The 20140-nt window shown below is 35.9% G+C and overlaps 1 protein-coding gene across 2 annotated transcripts in view; it reads right to left on the reverse strand.

The window, feature by feature from the left end:
• The window catches only part of ZFAND3 (zinc finger AN1-type containing 3), a 328565-nt gene that overhangs the window by 64288 nt on the left and 244137 nt on the right, over positions 1–20140 (reverse strand). For both annotated transcript variants that reach the window (XM_041750953.1, XM_041750952.1), the window contains exon 3: positions 17723–17905. In XM_041750953.1, the coding sequence (XP_041606887.1) occupies positions 17723–17905 (183 nt within the window). The remainder of the gene's footprint in view (positions 1–17722; positions 17906–20140) is intronic.

Genomic DNA, 20140 nt, shown 5'->3' on the forward strand with positions numbered 1-20140 from the left:
GCAACTTTTGGGTTTTTGAATATTAAAAAACAACAACAACACAAAGTTCTTTATTTAATGACAGGGTCTCTGGAGATTCTGAACCAAATGGTATCAGGATTAACCAACCTGAACTACCATTTAGCCAATCACTAGGAGTACTTTTTGCTTTCTTTTGCTAAAGCATATTAAATATCTGATTTTTTCAAATTTCTTCACTATCTGAAGATATTTATTGACAGATTATAATTTTGCATTTGATATTACATTCAAAAGACTTTTTCCTAAGTTTTAACAATTTATAATCTGGAATTTGCAAGTTTGTGGTTTGTGAGCAGAAGTCTGAATACACTATTTTGTCTTCTAGGGATGTTCTCTTCTTGTATTAAACGTGTGATACATAATGTAGCACTATGGATTGCATTTGCAATTCCACATGAAAGGCATGAAATAAAATTCTTCAGCTATATTCCCAACAAGGACTCTTTATAGCATTTCTAATAGGGTAGTGGATTTTCTTGGAGAAACAGTACTAATTTCAGCCCTGTACAGATGAAGACAGGGGTCAAATCTACACACTAAGTTCACTATAATCTGCAAAACCAGAAGTGAATAAAGGTATTCAGTTAATTATCAAGACTCATATTTTAAGCTGAAGTTGCAGAATTCTTGAATTTTCTGTCAGTCTCCTGTAGAGTTACTGAGCATGTAAAAAAATACCTCAGAGCCTACCCATGTAGTAGTCAACCCAACAGACTAGGGGTTGGAGACTATGTCTCAGGGAGGAAACAGAGTACACAGGCTTGGAGGCAGCTGCATTTAGGATGGCAATCATCTTAGGCACTCCAGATCTAAGGCTGAGTAAATACAGAAAAATAGTATTTCTCCTTAACCTTGAAAATAATAGAGATCAACAATTTACTCAGAAAGGTTTTGTTAAAACAGCTGTGCTGACTGGTTATTTTTGGCTCCTGGATCCATAGCCCTCATTGGCTGCAGTTATACCATGTGGTAAAGTACATCAATTAGGAAAAATGGACTGTCAAGGAGTCAGCTAAAAATTGCCAAAACCTCAATAATCAAACAAATATTCTACTCTTAGCTCTTTCATGGTATCTACAAAACATTAATACACAAAAATAGCCATTCCTTTTGCAGATTTATAACACTTCAATATTCTTACTTAATTAACAAGACATTTACATAACAGTATCTAATTAATTTCCAACTAAAGACGCTATGGGCTAATTAGAAATGCATCATCCTTTTTTTTTTTTTAACCAGCTTGTCAATTCCACTCTCTCATAATCTGCACATTGTTTACTGTGCAGGATTCTCACTTTTCTAGGCTCAGTGTTCAAAAGGTGATTCAAAAGCTACAATTCTCCCTCTCAAGAGATTTATAATATCTTACCAATAATTTTTTGATGAGGCAACTCAAAAAAAAAAAAAGTAAAACCCAAGCCCTCCAAAAACCCCAAAATCCTATACAACAGGCTTAGTAAAATGAACTCTACTTGTCTCCTGATTTGGCAATATTATGAATGTAAAACTGTCTTTTAAAAATATTCAAAGAATCTATATTTCTTCACTAGCAAAATATTCCTTCTTTAAAAGCCTACAATAGACACATGGAGAGACTTAAAGTAGTAAATGGTAAGAAACAAACAGTAAGAAATGAATATCAGGGGCAGATAAAAAAGCACAAGAAAATAAGTCATCTCCCTCAGAAAAGGTGATCCTCCAACCTCACCTTAAACCTACAATTCATGAATTATTTTAATCAGAAAGAACACACCTAATCTGTCTACATAATTGAGTTTGAAAAGCACCATCGATTAAAAACAAGGATACATAAAGATATAATGAGAATCTAAGTTTATAGAAAATCTTCAGCACAGATAATAGCCCTCCCATTTCTCCAAATGAAACCTCCAAATTAAACCATTTACAAAGCTTGTTACAGAATCTAAGTGTTAATCTCTCAGAAATTCTAATCCTAATTTACTGTGTATTCTCTCACATCATTTAGAGCTAAATTCATGAGAAGGGGATTTTCAAAGTGAGTCAGAAGTTGCTATTGGTAGCTATCTATTTTGTTCATAAAGGGCTTCTCAAAATTTCATTACCATTCTGTCCTGCTCCCCAAAATAATTATAGTGTTGGGCAGCTCTGCAAATGTTAGTGTATGTTTGTATGTGAGTATGCTTATTAGCCTATTTGGCTCAATAGAAATAAAATTTAAAATTCTCCCACACCACCTTCCCCTGGGAACAACACTACAAGCAAAATGAAATCAGGAATGTTTTCCTGAGTACCGATGGACTCTTCTATAGGAGTTAAAGTGGACATCCTACTGGGTGCAGGGGATGTATGTTGAAGAAATAGTCTCTCATGACCCAGCAATGGCCTTATATGGAACAAGCCTCAAGGGCAAGAGCAAAGTCGTACTTGTTTTAGTAATCTAGTATGTTTGGTGTTCAAAAATAGTTTTTACTGCTGAATGAAAATGATCCAGGCCAAAAGCAATTACTGAACATACATAACTATTCAGAAGGGATATGGAACTATTATAAATATAATGGACTTTTGCCATATTTACATGTTAATCTAGCATAGCAATTCTCAAAAATTTTGGTCTTGGGGCCCACCCCCTTTTCTTAAGATTTTATTAATTTATTTTAGAGATGGAGAGAGAGACCAAGGGAGTGGGGTGGGGTGGGAGCAGAGAGAGAGGGATTAGCAGACTCCATGCTCAGAGGCAAGCCCCACATGGAATTCGATCTCAGAACCCTGAGATCATGACTTGAGCCAAAATCAAGAGTCAGATGCTTAACCAACTGAGCCACCCAGGCACCCCTTTGGGATCTTTTTATACTTAAAAATTATTAAGGACACTAAAGACCTTCTGCTTATGTGGGATATATCTATTGATGTGTACCTGATCTAAAATTAAAGCTGAACTGCTTCTCTCTCTGCCTCTCTCTCTGTCATGAATAAATAAATAAAATCTAAAAAATATATAAAAAATAAAATTAAAGCTGAAAAAATTTAAAAATATAACTTCATTTAAAATTCATAAAAATAACTCCAGGTCAACATAAAAACATACTGCTTTATTTATTTTTTTAAATTTTTATTTATTTATGATAGTCAAAGAGAGAGAGAGAGGCAGAGACACAGGCAGAGGGAGAAGCAGGCTCCATGCACCGGGAGCCCGATGTGGGATTCGATCCCGGGTCTCCAGGATCGCGCCCTGGGCCAAAGGCAGGCGCCAAACCGCTGCGCCACCCAGGGATCCCAAAACATACTGCTTTAGAAAAAGAAACCATGCATTTGGGGATCCCTGGGTGGCGCAGCGGTTTGGTGCCTGCCTTTGGCCCAGGGCGCGATCCTGGAGTCCCAGGATCGAGTCCCACGTCAGGCTCCTAGCATGGAGCCTGCTTCTCCCTCTGCCTGTGTCTGTCTCTACCTGTGTCTCTACCTCTCTCTCCTCTCTCTCTCTCTCTTTCTATGTCTATCATGAATAAATAAATAAAATCTTAAAAAAAAACACATGCATTTTTTTGAAAATTATGAAAGCTATCTGTCTTAACAGACTTCTGAATTTTCACATCTGCATGTGCATTCAATTTTTAATGAGGGCTATCAATAAAATTCACCCTTCCACAGATACACAACCGGAAAAGGAAGGACTCCAAATGGGTCTTTGAGACCTCTAAAGGTTCTCAGACCATACTTTGAGAACCACTGGTATAGAACAAAACAATGACCCTAATAAAGGTTAATATAATTTCCAATTTCTCCATACTTTTCTTGTATGCCAACTGGCTTATTCTGGTCTGGCAGAGACCTTGCACTACTATTAGTATCAGTAAGACACTTAGCACATTCTCAATGAAATGTTAAATATTTAAGTAAATAAAGGCAAGACATAGTGGAATCAACTCTACAGTCATAATTTCAACCTAGGACAGTCTGTTTCTGCTACTTATGTAGAGAATAAAAACATGTTTCAAGGAATTAAAAAAGATTCTGAGCCGTTAAGTGTTTGATTTCAGTTTTTCAGATGTGATCTCTCACCCAGAACCCTAATAACCAAAACAGAGCTTCCAATATATTAAGAAACTAACAAAACACCCAATATCAAGATTGCAAAATGTGATAAAGTCCAATAGCAAATAACACTGAAATTCCAAGACACTACCACCCTAGGGATCAAAATTAGACTCCTTTTTTGAGGGGTCAAAATATCACCTGGCTAATACTTCTATTTTTAGATACTTGTTTCTCTCCGTGATAAAGCATATTTAATATGGATATGAAATCAGGAGCTGTCACTTCTTCAATTTAGGCTTCAGTTCTGACTATTTACAGGCATAACTAACGCCCAACACAGATTTCTGTATTTGCATTTCACCATCAACATGAGCATGAATCTCATAACACATTAATGGAGAAACCACTCAGCATTAGAAGAGCTTTTATTTTTGACATAGATCAGCTACCAAGAGCATTCTTATAAATCTTGGCCTGTCTCAGCAACCAAAAGGCTGCAATGCCTTCCTCTAAAAGAGAGGTGACTTGTGCATGTTCTTCATAAGAAGCTTCACAGAAAATGGAAAAAGACTTCTATTTAGGCCATAGGTATTTCCCTGTGGACATTTAAAAAGAATTCTGAACACAGGTCCCTTCCTCTCTGGTTCTTGGCTGAGCCTCTCCCATAAGTTGCTGTGCCACGTCTGGCAAAGTGTCCAGTGATGCTGAATGAAAGGTAACCTGCATTCAAATTTCTTTTTACAGAAGTAAACACTAGAAAGTCTTGCTAATGGGACCTCTCTTTGCAAAAATAATAGCTAAAAATGCCACAATTTGAATTATGTAGTAAAGCGGTTTTATACTATTTTGGAATTTAAAAACTTCCTTACAAAGATGGCATCCTATGGTTTTTATTAAATCTAAAAAACTGTCCTTTTGACAGATTAAAAAGTGAAATGGTTTATGAAATGACAGAACACGTGAATAGAAAAATGGAAGTTTATGTAGTCGCTTTGGCTCTGGAAGCTATGAATTTTAGGAGAAGTTCACAAACACAATTAAAATATAAGGTTAAAATAACTACTTCTAACACACTCAAATAGATGGCCCTATTATAATATGATTTTTTTCAGCCAATACTTCTGTCATAGTAAGACTTAGATTCAGTTTAGAATCAGCACAGTGTCACCCATTACCTGTATCTACACAAAATAAAAATATGACAACTGCAAAGGGCTAAAGCTGTATGAAAGGTAGTTATTCACTGTGACCTTTATTTTCACAGCAGTACAGAGCACTTCATTTAATAAGAACATAAAACAAAATCTGCATTTGCAGAGATGGGGGCAGTGATAACACTGCTTCAAAATCTAGTCTTGAGTAGCAGTAACTTTATAATCTAATCTCCTAGGTGCCTGAGGAAATCTTTATGGGAAACAAGCCTTTCAGATTTGCAGACTTCTTAAGGGAGCCTTAAACATGAGTATTTAAAGTCTGCTAGTCTTCTGTCTGACAAAGGGGAATCCCAAAGGGGGAAATTCAGGTGACAAAAGAAATACTATAAGCAAAAACTATTATTTCACAACAAGCAAGTAGCTATTTGCACAGTCAAAAAAAGAAGGGAGGGAGGGAAGGAGATGGGTTGGGGGGCCTGTCTCCCATTATTCCAAAATCTCTGGTGGTTAAAAGAGATTAACTGTTACCACAACAAGGCAACTGAATTTCAAACTTTGGTGGGGGAACTGCCTTTTTGAGTTGTTTCATCTTGGGGATACTGAATGGCACAGTCACAGAAAATAATAAACGAATATTAAGTTGCTCCAAATCAGGTTCAAGCAATAACAAATCTCTCCTTAATGTGCCAAAACACATGAAGTAGGTTTCCAAAAGTAAAAGAGAGTTAGAAAACTTTCTAAGTATTTAAATCAGTAAGCATTTACACTGAGTACTGTTTGCCAAGGACTGTACTGGGCACTCCGGGGAACAGCAAAACAACATATAATAAAGTCTCTGCAAATCGTTGGTTTACTCTCTAAGCTGGTACAAGGAGATGATATTATTAAGTCAAAGAGGTAACCAAAACAATATGGGATTAAATGTTATAGTAAGAAGTATAGAAATTCCTCGGATATAGCAATTAGTTGGATAAAATAGGTTTGAAACAGTTTCCAAGAACATGAATAAAAATAGTAAGACAAGTGCCAAAGTGTCTCCTGAGAAAATAAGGGTCTAGCTTGGCTCAGAGCTGAGAATCACTGCTGAAATGGGTAAGCAGGTCAGATACAATAAAGGTCCAGATTATAGGGGAGGATGTGTGATACACAATTAAGAATCTGAATGACCAGACAGGTGATGATAAGGCCATTAAAGATTTTCCTTTCTTGTCTAACATGGTTTGAATGGGAGACTCATTTGACAAATTTATGGACTAGGACAAGATTGGAGGCAAGACATGGCTGTAAATGCTACAAAAACACAATGGTGGCAGTGACAACTTCCCAGACCTTTAATACTTCTCTATTGAGTTAACTAGAGGATCATGAACAAAAACATATTAGGAACTATAGCCAATATCAGGGTAATTAAGAATAAGATTTAGTTTGTGTACTTGGTACAATATATAAAGTTAATAAATGAAAGTTATATATTCCAATAAATTCAGAATTCTAGATGAAACTGACATTTTTAGTAATACTGATTTCAAAATTGACATTAAATGAGGTAGAAAATATGAATAGCCCAGTATCAGGCCAATCAGTTTTATGAGTAAATTCTTCAAGCTTTCAAAGAATAGATACGTTATATAATGTGAGAGCATAAGACAAAAATTTGTGTTACAGCACAGGAAAAGATAAAAAGATTTCTATGAGATTAATGTAACTGATGCCAAAACTAAACAGGAATAGCATGCCTATCATATATAAACATATATATATATATACACACACACACACACACACATATACACACACACAACTCATTTATTAAAAACGTGTAAAATTTAAAATAAAATCAGCATTTTGAAGCCAGCAGTATACTAAAAGAACTCGTAGGGTTTAATTCAAGGAATGCAAAGATTGTTTAACCCTGAAAGTCCATCAAATTAAGAGATTACATATTAAAGGAGAAATCCAAATGATCACCTCCACAGATGCTAAAAAGGATTTTATAAAATTCAACATTCCTCTGACTTAAAAAAAAACAACAAAATAAACAAGCTACAAATGGAAGAATTTTCCTAAACTGATAAATATCTACAAAAGAAAACCCTATAACAAATACTGTATTTGTGAAATACTACTAGAAATAGTCACATTAGAGTTAGAAATGAAAATAAGAAAAAAAATACGGCTGAAAAGGAGAAATTCTGGTAACAAATGTACAAGAGTTACACGAAGAAAATGAAAGATGGGAAAAAAGAAATTGAGGTGTTTATTCAAAAAATATATAAAGTTTGAATACATGAAAGCAAACAATATTCCTATATGAGAAGGCCCAATAGTGTACTAAAATGTCCCAAATCAATCTATGGATTCAATAATCCCAATCAAAATCACACTGTAACTATTAATATAGTTTGACAAGCTAAATATAAATTCATCAAGAAGAGAAAATACAAAATAGCAGCTAATGAAATTTAGGAAAAAAATAAACTAAGGGGGACCAGCTCTATCAGATACCAATACATGCCACAAAGCTATATTTCAGTCTTAGGAAAATATAAGTAGACCAATGGAACAAAATAAAAGAGCCCCCAAACAGATACATGTTTATTCAATAATAATGGCATTTCAAACCAGGCCTATTTAAAGGTTTTAAAAATTTATTTTAGAGAGAGAATGTACTACAGCAGGGGGAGGAACAGAAGGGAAGGGTCAGGGAAAGGGAAATAATCTCAAACAGATTCCATGCTCAGCACAGAGCTCAACATGGGGCTCGATCTCACAACCGTGAGATCATGACCTGAGCCAAAACCAAGAGTTGGATGCGTAACCAACTGAGCCACCCAGGCACCCCACAAGCCAGGCCTGTTTAATAAATGGTTTTAAGATAATTGGTTCTCCATTCAGAAAAATTATAAAGGTAAATCACTTTCCTCATATCATATACAAAATAAATTCCAGATGGATTCAAGAGCTAAATATAGAAAAAGATAAACTATAAAAGTATTAAAGTATATAAGAATATACTTTTATAACCCTGTGGTAGAGAAAGCCTTCTTTTTTTTTTTTTTTTTAAATTTTATTTATTTATGATAGGCACACAGTGAGAGAGAGAGAAGCAGAGACATAGGCAGAGGGAGAAGCAGGCTCCATGCACCGGGAGCCCGACGTGGGATTCGATCCCGGGTCTCCAGGATCGCGCCCCGGGCCAAAGGCAGGCACCAAACCGCTGCGCCACCCAGGGATCCCGAGAAAGCCTTCTAAGAAAGATATAAACCTAGAAGACAAAAGACCCACAGACTTGACTTTTAAAAATCTGTAAATTTTCTAATAAAATACAAGGCACCCAAATCAAAATTAAAAGCCAAGTGACATACCAGCAGAAAACATTTGCAAAATATGTAACAAGGACTTATGAGTTCCTACAAATCAGTAAGAAAAAGACAATTAAAAAATAAATAAGAGGGACGCCTGGGTGGCTCAGTGGTTGAGCATCTGCCTTCAGTTCAGGTTGTGATCCTGGGGTCCTGAGATCAAGTCCTGCATCAGGCTCCTCACGGGGAGCCTGCTTCTCCTTCTGCCTATGTCTCTACCTCTCTCTGTGTGTCTCTCTCATGAGTAAATAAATAAAATCTTTAAAAATAAATAAGAACAGAGATAGGCAAACCACTGGAGACAAACAGTTGATAAACATATGCAGCAGTGCTCAATCTTACTACCAGGAGATGTCAAGGGAATGTAAGTTAAAATGAGCCCTTCTTTTACCTATTGCCTCCCTTCCCCCAGAACACCTAAGATTGCTAAAAGCATGGCAAATCCCTTAAACACTATTATTAGGGGTATAAAATGGTAATGTCATTTTGGAAATTAATTTGGCCATGTACATCAAAAGTTAAAATATACTCTTCTGTGACTTCTTGTTTCTCCTAATGGTACATGTACCATTAGTCATGTACAAAAATGTCTATTTCACATTATATATAGTAGTGGAATATTAGAAACAGCCTCAAAAGAGATAATAATAATAATAAGAAGAAGAAGAAGAAGAGGAAGAAGAAGAAGAAGAAGAAAAAGAAGAAGAAATATTATGCATTTGAAAAAGAATTACAAAGGTCTTTATGTGTCAATCTGGAAATATTTCTAAAATGCACTGTTGGGATACCTGGGTGGTGCAGTTGGTTAAGTGTCTGGCTTTTGGTTTTGGCTCAGGTTGATTTGAGCATTTTGAGATCGAGCCCCGAGTCGGGCTCTCTTTAACAGTGCAGAAAATGCAGTGCAAAAAAGTCTGCTTAAGATTCTCCTCCTTCTCCCTCCACCCCTCCCATTCGTGCTCTCTCTGAAATAAGTAAATTGGGATCCCTGGGGGGCGCAGCGGTTTGGCGCCTGCCTTTGGCCTAGGGCGCGATCCTGGAGACCCGGGATCGAATCCCACATCGGGCTCCCGGTGCATGGAGCCTGCTTCTCCCTCTGCCTATGTCTCTGCCTCTCTCTCTCTCTGTGACTATCATAAATAAATAAATTAAATTTAAAAAAAATTAAAATAAAATAAGTAAATTAAGCTTTAAAAAATATATACTGTTAAATTAAAAGAGCAGACTACAAACAGTACATGGAATATGTTCTCATTTGTATAAAAATGAAGAAAATCTTTATGTATGCAAACATATACAGAACTGCATTTAAGAAGTATGACTCAAAATGAATTAACATGGTTATCTCTGGAAAGAATGGGAATTTAATGGAGGTTTAGGGATAGAGGTATGAAAGAAGTATCTTCATCTTTGATTTCATATAGGCCTGTATGTCTTTGTTTTCCTCGTACACTTAGAAAATAGGATTAAAACTCTTTTAAGGGAAAAAAAAAAAGCCAGCAAATGAGTAATTTAAAAATCATAGTTTTGCTTTACTTTGGTTTTTATTTTGACTACAAGTTGAAGGCCAGATGATATGTAAGTGCCTCAACTAGTTTCAACCCAGCTAACATTATGGAACATAAATAATTTCCTTAAGAAAACACTGCTAAACTGCTCAAGTCCTTCTGCTTTTTGACAGTGATTAATTTAATGATCCCATATATTGATTACTGGTAAATTATAGCCATTCAATTCAATATAGCATATAACTATACATTATATGCTGTACTGCATATATACCGTACTGCACAGTATCAATCCTCTTTAGTACACAGCTCTAATAAAAGCAGCATGCTTTACAGAATCAGCTCCAGGATAAATAAATGCACTGAAAAACAATACCTTTAAATTAAAATCAAAAGAGACATTTAAAGTTTGGGCATTCTTCATTATGGGAAAGAATCTTCCACTTTGAGACTATTATATATCAGAAAAGCTCCATCTGTTGTGTAATTATCTCTGATAAATGGCCTGATGCTTTGAGCTTCATTAGAGAAAAGGGAAGAGAAAGACACATAGAGAGAGAATTGTAAATAAATCTCCCTACCATGTTTCATTTAAAACTAGCCTGGCAGGAAATCATAGAGTATTTTTTTTAATAGGTAATATTTTCTAAGTGTTCTACTAGAATAAGCCAGCCTGTTTTGCCCAGTATATCAATCCAGTCTTCTGAGGGAGGCATAGTCCATAAAAGGGGAAACTAGTTTCACTGAAAGATTTTTAGAAATTTAAGTGGTAAAAACAAACAGTCTAGCTACTTGGTGGCTGTGGTATTAATTTTCCAGGGGACAGATAAGGACTTGTCAGACAGGAATGAAGACTTAGTAGCCAGTGAAGCCCAAAGCATGTTAAAAGACCCAAGGCAGTCTAGCAAGGACATCTGTGAAAATGCAGTAGTATTTTATTTTGTTTTTTAAATGCCTGGGGGAGCCAGGGTATCACCAGGAACCAGTTTCCAAGGAAACAATGAAAATCTCCTTATTCAACCAAATTAATTTAATCACAGATAAAGAATGTTCTTGAATTTCTATTTTGGGAATCACTGTCATAATTAAAATAAAATCCAGCCAGCACTTAGAAATGAAGCTTTAATCATTAACAATCTTTATTAACATTCCAGCTAGTATGGTTCTCAATTTTTCTGTATCCTTTCTTTTGGGTATAACAAAAGTATCTCTTGGGTAGATGCAGTCGAGAAAAATATGAAAAATCTTGAGTATTATGGATGAAAATGGCCCAGAGCTGAGAGCTAGTCCTGTCATGTGACTCAAATTACCTTACAAACCTTTTTCTCATCTGTAGAATAATAAGGAGAATATCTGCCATGCCTACATTGCACACTGTCAGGATGATCCCAGGAAAATGTTTGTTAAAGTGCTTTGATAAACAGAGATTAGCAAACTTTTTCTGAAAAGAACCACTGCATCTCTGCAGCAACTACCCAAATTGGCTGTTGCAGCAGCCACAGACACAATACATAAATGAATGAGCATAGCTGTATTCCAACAAAACCTTATGAACATTGAAATTTAAATTTCATAAAATTTTTAAATGTCACAAAATACTTTTCAATTGTCTAAAATCATTTTTAGTTTGTAGACCATAGGAAAACAAGTGATGGTCTGGATGTGGCTCATGGGCTACATTTTGCCAATTCCTCTTGCAAACTATATAGTTTTATATATGTGTTGGCTACTATTTATTTACTATATGCCTCTACAAAGCTTAGGGAAGTATTCTACATGAGGTGGGCCCTCTCTAAATGCTAGATCAGATTCTGAGAATATGTGAAAACAAGCACATTTCTTGTCATTACTCTTCCCTAGTAGCAGGTATGGATGTCAACTAAGTGTCAGTTCTCTTCCTTTCCTGGTCCTGCCAGACCAGCCAACTCTCCTGCAGCATCTCAATTTCTACCCAATGGTGTAGTGGAACTAGGGGAAGAAACAAAACACAAAGCACAAAACCTAGGTGGGCATGCACATCAGAAGTCTCCCAAATGTGTCATAAGTCAGGATGTTCAGGGTAATATGAAAGCTGATTTACAGAAGCGAGAAAGGGCATTTTTCATGTTTTTTTCATGTTTTAAGTCCAATCTGATAAGACTCTAACTTAAAGTGACCAGTCAGTATGTCCCTCATTTAAAAATAAAAGAACAGTTGGTTCCAGTGTTCTATCTACAATCTGACATTATCCTTTCTCTCATTACAAGTTGGGTCAAGAAACGTAAATACAAATCAAAGTTTATCTCCTCTATGAAAACCGTGGAAATTGGGAGAACAGTGAACAGCAACAAAAGGGGGGAAAAAGTTAGTTTTTTTTTTTTGTTATTTTTGTTCTCCTTTTTCTGGTAGTTTACATTTGCATGCAATATTCTTTACACTCTAAATCACTACAGAGACAGGAAGCTATGGTATGATGCCAAAAAGCCAGGCTGCTTTGCAACCCTGGGTATGACAATCATGTGTGCCTCCATCTGAACATACAGGGCAATTATGAAGATAAAGTAGGCTAATACAGATAAAGTATTTTTTAATGTTTATTTATTTATGATAGTCACACAGAGAGAGAGAGAGAGGCAGAGACACAGGCAGAGGGAGAAGCAGGCTCCATGCACCCGGAGCCCGACGTGGGATTCGATCCCAGGTCTCCAGGATCGCGCCCTGGCCAAAGGCAGGCACCAAACCACTGCGCCACCCAGGGATCCCCAGATAAAGTATTTCAAACAGTGCCAGTACTCTATTGCTAGCTGCTACCATTATTACAGCATTTAAATGCTATGACAAGTCCTTTGGTCACTATTTGAATTTTGTTTACACTGATTGATTGATTGACTGATTTATTGTTTCTAATGGCTGAAGTTCCACAGACTCTTCTGTAGACACAATGGGAAAGGAAGAGGTAGGTAACTGTGTTCAGACAAAAAATATTTTTGGAGTTTTTGGATATCTGTTTTATTTGACCTTCAGTCAGGTGTTTTAAGAATTCTTTTTGATAAAAATATGTCCTGTTTCTTTACACACTTTTGACAGTAGTAGTTCTTATTCTACCTGCAGTCTTTTCAAAATAGCATTGATGTACCCAGACCATCCCTTTCTTTTTTATATCAATTTGACAGTGAGAAGTAAAAAACAGATATACTCATCCTCTTGATTATTACAGAAAAAGTAAAACTTTTTTCACAAGTCCTAAAGAACACACAGCACTTCCAGTTCTACACAATTACAATAGATCCATAATTACTCTATAGTTAACAAAATTATGTAGTACTTGGAGTTGCAATCCCAAGCCCATTTCCCAGCAACTCCCACACTCTACATCTCCATACCTCTATATAAAGAAGCTATTAAGGACCAACAGATGAAATTCTGGTCTCTTGAGGATGCTGAAAGATCAATGTAAGCAATCCCCTGCCTCATCTTCCCCTACCGTGCTTCTACTAGGTATATCAGAGCTGAAGAGATTTGCCAGGTGCCTATGGATCAGGCTTGTCTACTCTCACCTGGCTCTTCACTGTTTCTTGGCAATCACTATAATTATCGCATGTTGACTTACAACGCAACTGTCCTAATGCTTTAACAGACTTCCCTATTTTTCTCATCCCTATATACGTCATCCACAAATCAGGCACACACAGTATTCAACCTCAATAACACTGCAACGAGGTAGCAAACCCGCCTGAGAAAGCTTTTGCAAATGACATGCTTGTTGACCATTGCTCTGGCTGCCACCTCCTTATACCCCAGAATTCTTCAGTACCTGTTTTGGAAAACAAGTCAGAATCTCAGGGAAAGGCATATATATTTGAGAAGGTGACCTCCTTTTGGGCAGAGACCTAATCTCATGCACTTCTGTACCCAGCAATGAACTTAGTGCCTAACATATAGTAGGCTCTCAGCAAAGACCACTAAATGAATATGCAAACCACTGCAACAGAGTATTTTTTTTTGGCAACAGAATATTAAATAGCTTATATTTAGGTAATCAATCTCATGATCATCAAATCCAAATGTCTCGTCAGTTTATAGTCTCTGCAGCAGTTTAACAATGATGAGGCAATATACTATAGTAATTGCAAGCATAGGCTTTGGAGGCAAATTAGTGGGTTGAACATGAACTATACTTAGAAGCAGAAGTTCTGGAACTTTGGACTGAAGTCACTGAACCTCCCTATGCTTTTTTTTTCCTCATCTGTAAAAATGAGGATAACAAAGCATTTACCTCATAAGAACCTGTGAAAATTAAATGTTACTACATATAAAGAGCTTAGGAAAGTGCTTAGAATATAGCAAACACTTCATAAATGTGAGCTTACATTTTCATTATTATTATGAAAGAGCACATCATAAGCTGAAATTTATTCCTTGGCCTCTATGACCTTGCCTACTATCATTCTCCTTTTCTCCAATTTCTTTAGTTGCTTCCTCTGTTTTGATTTCAATCTCAAGGTTCTTTTCTTACTGCTTTTTCTTGCTCTCATACTTGCCAATCTCATTTAACCAGTTAAGACTTCAACTATCATCTTTCAAGAGCATGAACTGCACTTCCTCTCCTGAGCTCCAACTCAAACTGCTCCATTCAAACATGGAAGTCATCATCATATCTCAAATTAGCAAACCTCAATTCCTCAGATCTGTGAAAATCTGAGGATTACAATAGTGAATCTTATAAGGATTAGGAAATAAGATTAGTTTCAGAGAGTTTAACTTAACATAAACACACAATGGTTTAAAGCAGTGAGGTCATCAGAGAAAGAATGGATCTGAAGTTAATAGTAGTAGTAGACATCCTGATAAATACCTGTATTTATTTATCAAAAGAAAAAACATAGCCATGTACAATGGTCTAGATGGGCAAGTTATGGAAACACAGAAGTATGTCCCAGGGGCTCCAAAGCTCAGGGCAGGTCTAAGTCCAGGCAGAGGAGGGAGAAAAAGGTATTAAGATGGAATCTTGCATTGAGCTCAAGATCTTCCCTTAGAGCACACCTTACAATCAGCCTACCTCAATTAAAAATTCACTTCATTTTAATTCCTTTGGTGAGTCCACTTGGTTGAGTCCATACTTTGCCATTTGCTTATGTATGGGTTGGCTTCCCAAGGGTCTGCCTCCAGAGAAAATGTTTTAGTCCTATGGTTAATTTTTATTTCCAATTCCTCTTACAGGATTTTCATGATGAATTAGTAAAATAACTTTTGGTTATGATTTTAATTTCCACATACCTTAATTACAGAGAGAGGAAGTGTTGATCTTGGCAACATGAAAATTTCTATTCTCTGTGGAAATTAGATTTCCCATTGTGAATTCACTGATTAAAAGCATGGTTTCTGAGGCCAAATGCCTAAATTTGAATCCTGGTTCTGATATCTAGTAGTTTGTGACCACAGGCAAATTACTTGACCTCTTTGTGCCTACTACCTTGGCTCTAAAATGGGGATAATAATAGTATCTACTGCACTGTGTTATCATGAGGCACCCAAGAGAAAAATATGCAAAACATATAGAACAATGTCTTGCACACAAAGTGCTCATAAATGGTAGCTATTGTTATCTCAGTCTTAGACACAACTTGGCTACTCAGGTTGGTTTGTTGTGGCCAGATTCTGGTATATACAGATCCAATCAGATTAGATTCTGACAAGTGCCAATCTTTCCCTTAAACCAGGAGTTCTTCACCTAAAGGCTATACTGAGCTTACAAACATCTTATTCAAAACTGAGTATAAGTGAATGGTGTGTATTTTCTGTGACAACAGATCATACCTTTTATCTGTTCCTCAATAAGTACATGACCCCAAATAGATTTTTAAAAACAAGACCCATTACCCCAACATTATCACTACCATTTTCATCTTTTCTTTCTCCCTCCTCTTAAATGATTTCTATACCTTCCCCTAGGTCTCTATTTAATAGGTTATAATATTTAAAAAATTCTTCTCTGCAATATTATTGTAGTGTAAATCCTTCCCATTTTCATTACTGCCAGGTCACTTCTCCAAAAGAACTGTAATAATTTTACTTTCTTTGCTCAAAAGCATGACTACTATCTAACATCTAAATATCTTAGCTGAGCATTTAAACCTCTCTGACTTAACCATCATCTACTTTTCCAGTTCTGTCCTCTATAAAAGGACCTAAAGTGCAGAACTTCATGTAGCTTTCCTCCACAGCTCATTCTACTCTATCTAGAATGTCTTTTCACCACCTTGTGTCTGTCTTCAACACAACATTCTCCAGTAAAGCAACACCCTCTTCAACAGTCATTGTCTTTAATATATAAGAAGAATCATTAAAATGGGTTCATATAACCATGTATCAGGGTTTCTCAACCCTGGCATTACGACATGTCATGCTGGATAATTCCTTGTTGTGGAAGGCTATCCTATGCAGTGTAAAACGTTTAGCAGCATGGAGCATGCAAAATCACTGCTGATTGAGAACCACTGATATATTGTAACAAATATATTTAATTTCCCCCATTAAAAAGTAAATTCTTTGAGGACACAGACTCTAAGTCACCTAGTACACTGATTTATGGTAATTAATTTGTTCTCTGCTAATCTTTCCAAATTTATAGGCAGAACATTCTAACCTACCATATTCCAAGGATTTCTAGATGTTCGTTAAATCTGAAACATCAAATTTCAGCCTATTAATTTAAAGTGTTTTTTTTAAGATTTTGTTTGTTTGTTTATTTATGACACAGAGAGAGAGGCAGAGACACAGGCAGAGGGATAAGCAGGTGCCCCATAAGGAGCCTGATGTGGGACTCGATCCCAGATCCTGGGATCACAACCTTAGCTGAAGGCAGACGCTCAACCGCTGAGCCACCCAGGCGTCCCTAATTTAAAGTTTCTAAAAAGCAAAAACTGCTATGTTAAAATGTGCCTAAAATTTTCAGCACTATTATAGTTGTAGTTGTGCCCTAAAGAAGTTGGCGACAGCATTATTAAAAAAGTTAAGTGGACAATAGAATATTATTATTATGTATGTGATATGGAAGTCTATCACTGAGGACTTGGAGAAGAATAGGAGAAACAGTTTCCTCCTCTCTTCAAATACCCTATGTTCTATGAAGCACATAGTGTTATTATCTTAGTTAATTGCCTAAAAACATTTAAGGTCCAGTGAGTGACAGAAGTAAGGATTTAATCCAAGGTTTCTGAATTAGGAGTAAGTTCTCTAGACCAGTGGTTCTCATCATTAGCACTGATTAGAATCCTCTGCAGAGTTTAAAAAAAAAAAAAAAAAATCCCTGGGCCTCCCTCCAGGTCAATAAAATTAGACTCAGAGAATGGTGCTGAAGATTGAAATTTAAAAAAAAAAAAAAAAATCTCTAGTGGATTCTATTTTGCAGCAGGACTGAGAACCACTGCCCTAGACTGGTTCAAAATCTCATACCTTGACAGTTAACAGAAAAAAACTATCTTTTAAGAGGACCTTAAGCTTTATGGAATGGCTAAAATTTATTCCCTAACTTGCTGACTTGCTCCTACATGTCAGCACTTAATCTTGATTTAGAAGAGCGGCTATCTTTTTTTTTTTTTTTCTGAGACAAGGCATTATGAAGAAGCTCATGGTATGATTCTTGGGCTACTTTCTCTAGCACTTCAAAGATCTGGGCACTTACACTCCTCTTTACTCGGTGAAGTTACATTCAATTCTGTCGGGAGCGGCTGCTGGCTGGGACTAAGAGTTGGCGTGGTTATCGAGGTATTGTTGTTGTCACTGGTGGTCTCTTCAGAAAACAAATCTGATTGGCTGTTACTTGTACTTGGAGCGGAATCATCATCTGGTTGTTTCTTTTGAAAATCTGAAAAGAGTAATATAACCAGCTTAATTAGCGAGTTCATAATTTCTTTGGAAATTAGAAAATAATAAAAGTATAAAATTAAAAATTAAATGTAATAGCAGCAATAATAAAGACTACTCTGAGTGATAGAAAAATGAGTAAAATACTGGTCAAAAACATATCATATATACCTTCCATTGGCGAAGAGTAACTGGAATTAAAACTTTCCATGGTCCTTGTATTGTTCAGAAATACGACATACCAATTTTTTCTTTAAATTCAATTTAATTAACATATATTATTAGTTTCAGAGGTAGAATTTAGTGATTCATCAGTTGCATATAACAACTAGTGCTCAAATTCATCAAGTGCCCTTCTTAATGCCCATCACCCAGTTACCCCCCCCATCTCCCCTTCTGCAACCCTCTGTTTGTTCCCTATAGTTAACAGTCTCTTATGGTTTGTCTCCCTCTCTGTTTTCAACTTATTTTTCTTTCAGTTCCCCATGTTCATCTCTTTTGTTTCTTACATTCCAGGTGAATGAAATCATGATATTTATCTTTCTCTGATTGACTTATTTTGCTTAGCATAATACTTTCTAGTTCCATCCATGTTGTTGCATATACAAGGTTTCATTCTTTTTGATGGCTGAGTATTCTACTGTTTATGTGTGTATATACATTCATTCCATTGTGTGTATATATATACACCACATCTTCTTTATCCACTCATCTGTCAATGGGCTTCTGTGCTCTTTCCACATTTTAGCTATTGTGGACATTGCTTCTATAAACACTGGGGTGTTGGAATCACTAAGTTTATGCATACCAATTTAATGTCAGATTTTACAAAACCAAATACAATTAAAATGTTAAGGATGGTCAGTAGAAGGATAAAAGGAATAAAGAAAAGTTATTCAGATCAACAGAGGGCAGGTAAGATAGACAAAAAATAGCACAGAAAAAAGCAGGGTAAAGAGAAAACACATAAGACTGAGGAAATAAGTACAGATATATTAGTAATGGTAATAATTGTAATCTGACTAAACTCAGCAGTTAAAAAAGAATGTTCAATTCAATAAATGAGGTCCCATTTTATGAAGTTTATGAGACATACTAAAAACATGAACATGAAGATAAAGTTTTTTAAGTATATTAAAAAAATACCAGCAGGGGTGCCGGGGTAGCTCAGTCAGGTAAGCATGTGCCTTCAGCTCGGGTCGCGATCTCACAGTCCTGGGATCGAGCCCCACATTGGGTTCCCTGCTTAGTGGGATGTCTGCTTTTGCCTCTGCCCCTCCCCCTTGCTCATGCTCTCTCTCATTCTCTCATTTACACACTCTCTCAAATAAAATCTTAAAAAAAAAAAATACCAACAAAGATATATAATTAAAAAATCAGTAACAGTGGGGCATCTAGGTGGTTCAGTTGGTTAAATGTCTGACTCCTGATTTCAGCTCAGGTCATGATGTCAGGTTTGTGGGATTGAGCCCTATTTCAGGCTCTGTGCTCAGTGGAGAGTCCACTTGAAATTCTTTCCCTCCCTCTGCCCCTATCCTCCATCTCTCTCTCTCTCTCTCTCTCTCTCTCTCTAATAATAAATAAATCTTAAAAAAAAAAAAAAAACACAAAAAACAAAAAAGGCATCCAGTAATAGTTTCAGTACGATCAGGAAACGGAGACTAAGGTGAAAAGCTCTATTGGAAAGAAAGAGGATCATTGTATAATAGTTTAAAAAAAAAAAAACTAAATTAAAAACAAAGAATTTACCAAGAAGATAAAACAATTTTAAACCTACATGCACCTAAAAATAAAGCCACAAAATATTAAAGCAAAAATGATCATATTAATCATTTACTATTAATAGTAAATGGAAACTGACAAATTTACTATTATAATGGGAAGATTTTAACATACCTATCTCAGCCAAAATGATTAGTAAAATTAGAGAAGTTCAATTAGTATAGACTCATGTACCCAATAATAAGATAAATTATTTTCAAACATACACAGAGTACTTATAAAAACTGACTAAAACCTGGCTAAATCTTGACCAGAGTTTAACCTATAAAGCAAAAATCTTAACAGATGCCAAAGAATTAGTAAGATAAAAACAGCTGACCACAGAGCAAGGTAATTAAATATTGATAACAAAAAAACTCTATATATTTGGAAATTTTAAAAATATTTTAAAAATAAATTTAAAAAATTTAAAGTAAACTCATGGGTCAAATCAGAAATTAGAAAATAAATGATA

Source organism: Vulpes lagopus, chromosome 1 (genome assembly GCF_018345385.1).
Source record: "Vulpes lagopus strain Blue_001 chromosome 1, ASM1834538v1, whole genome shotgun sequence".
Classification (NCBI taxonomy): Eukaryota; Metazoa; Chordata; class Mammalia; order Carnivora; family Canidae; genus Vulpes; species Vulpes lagopus.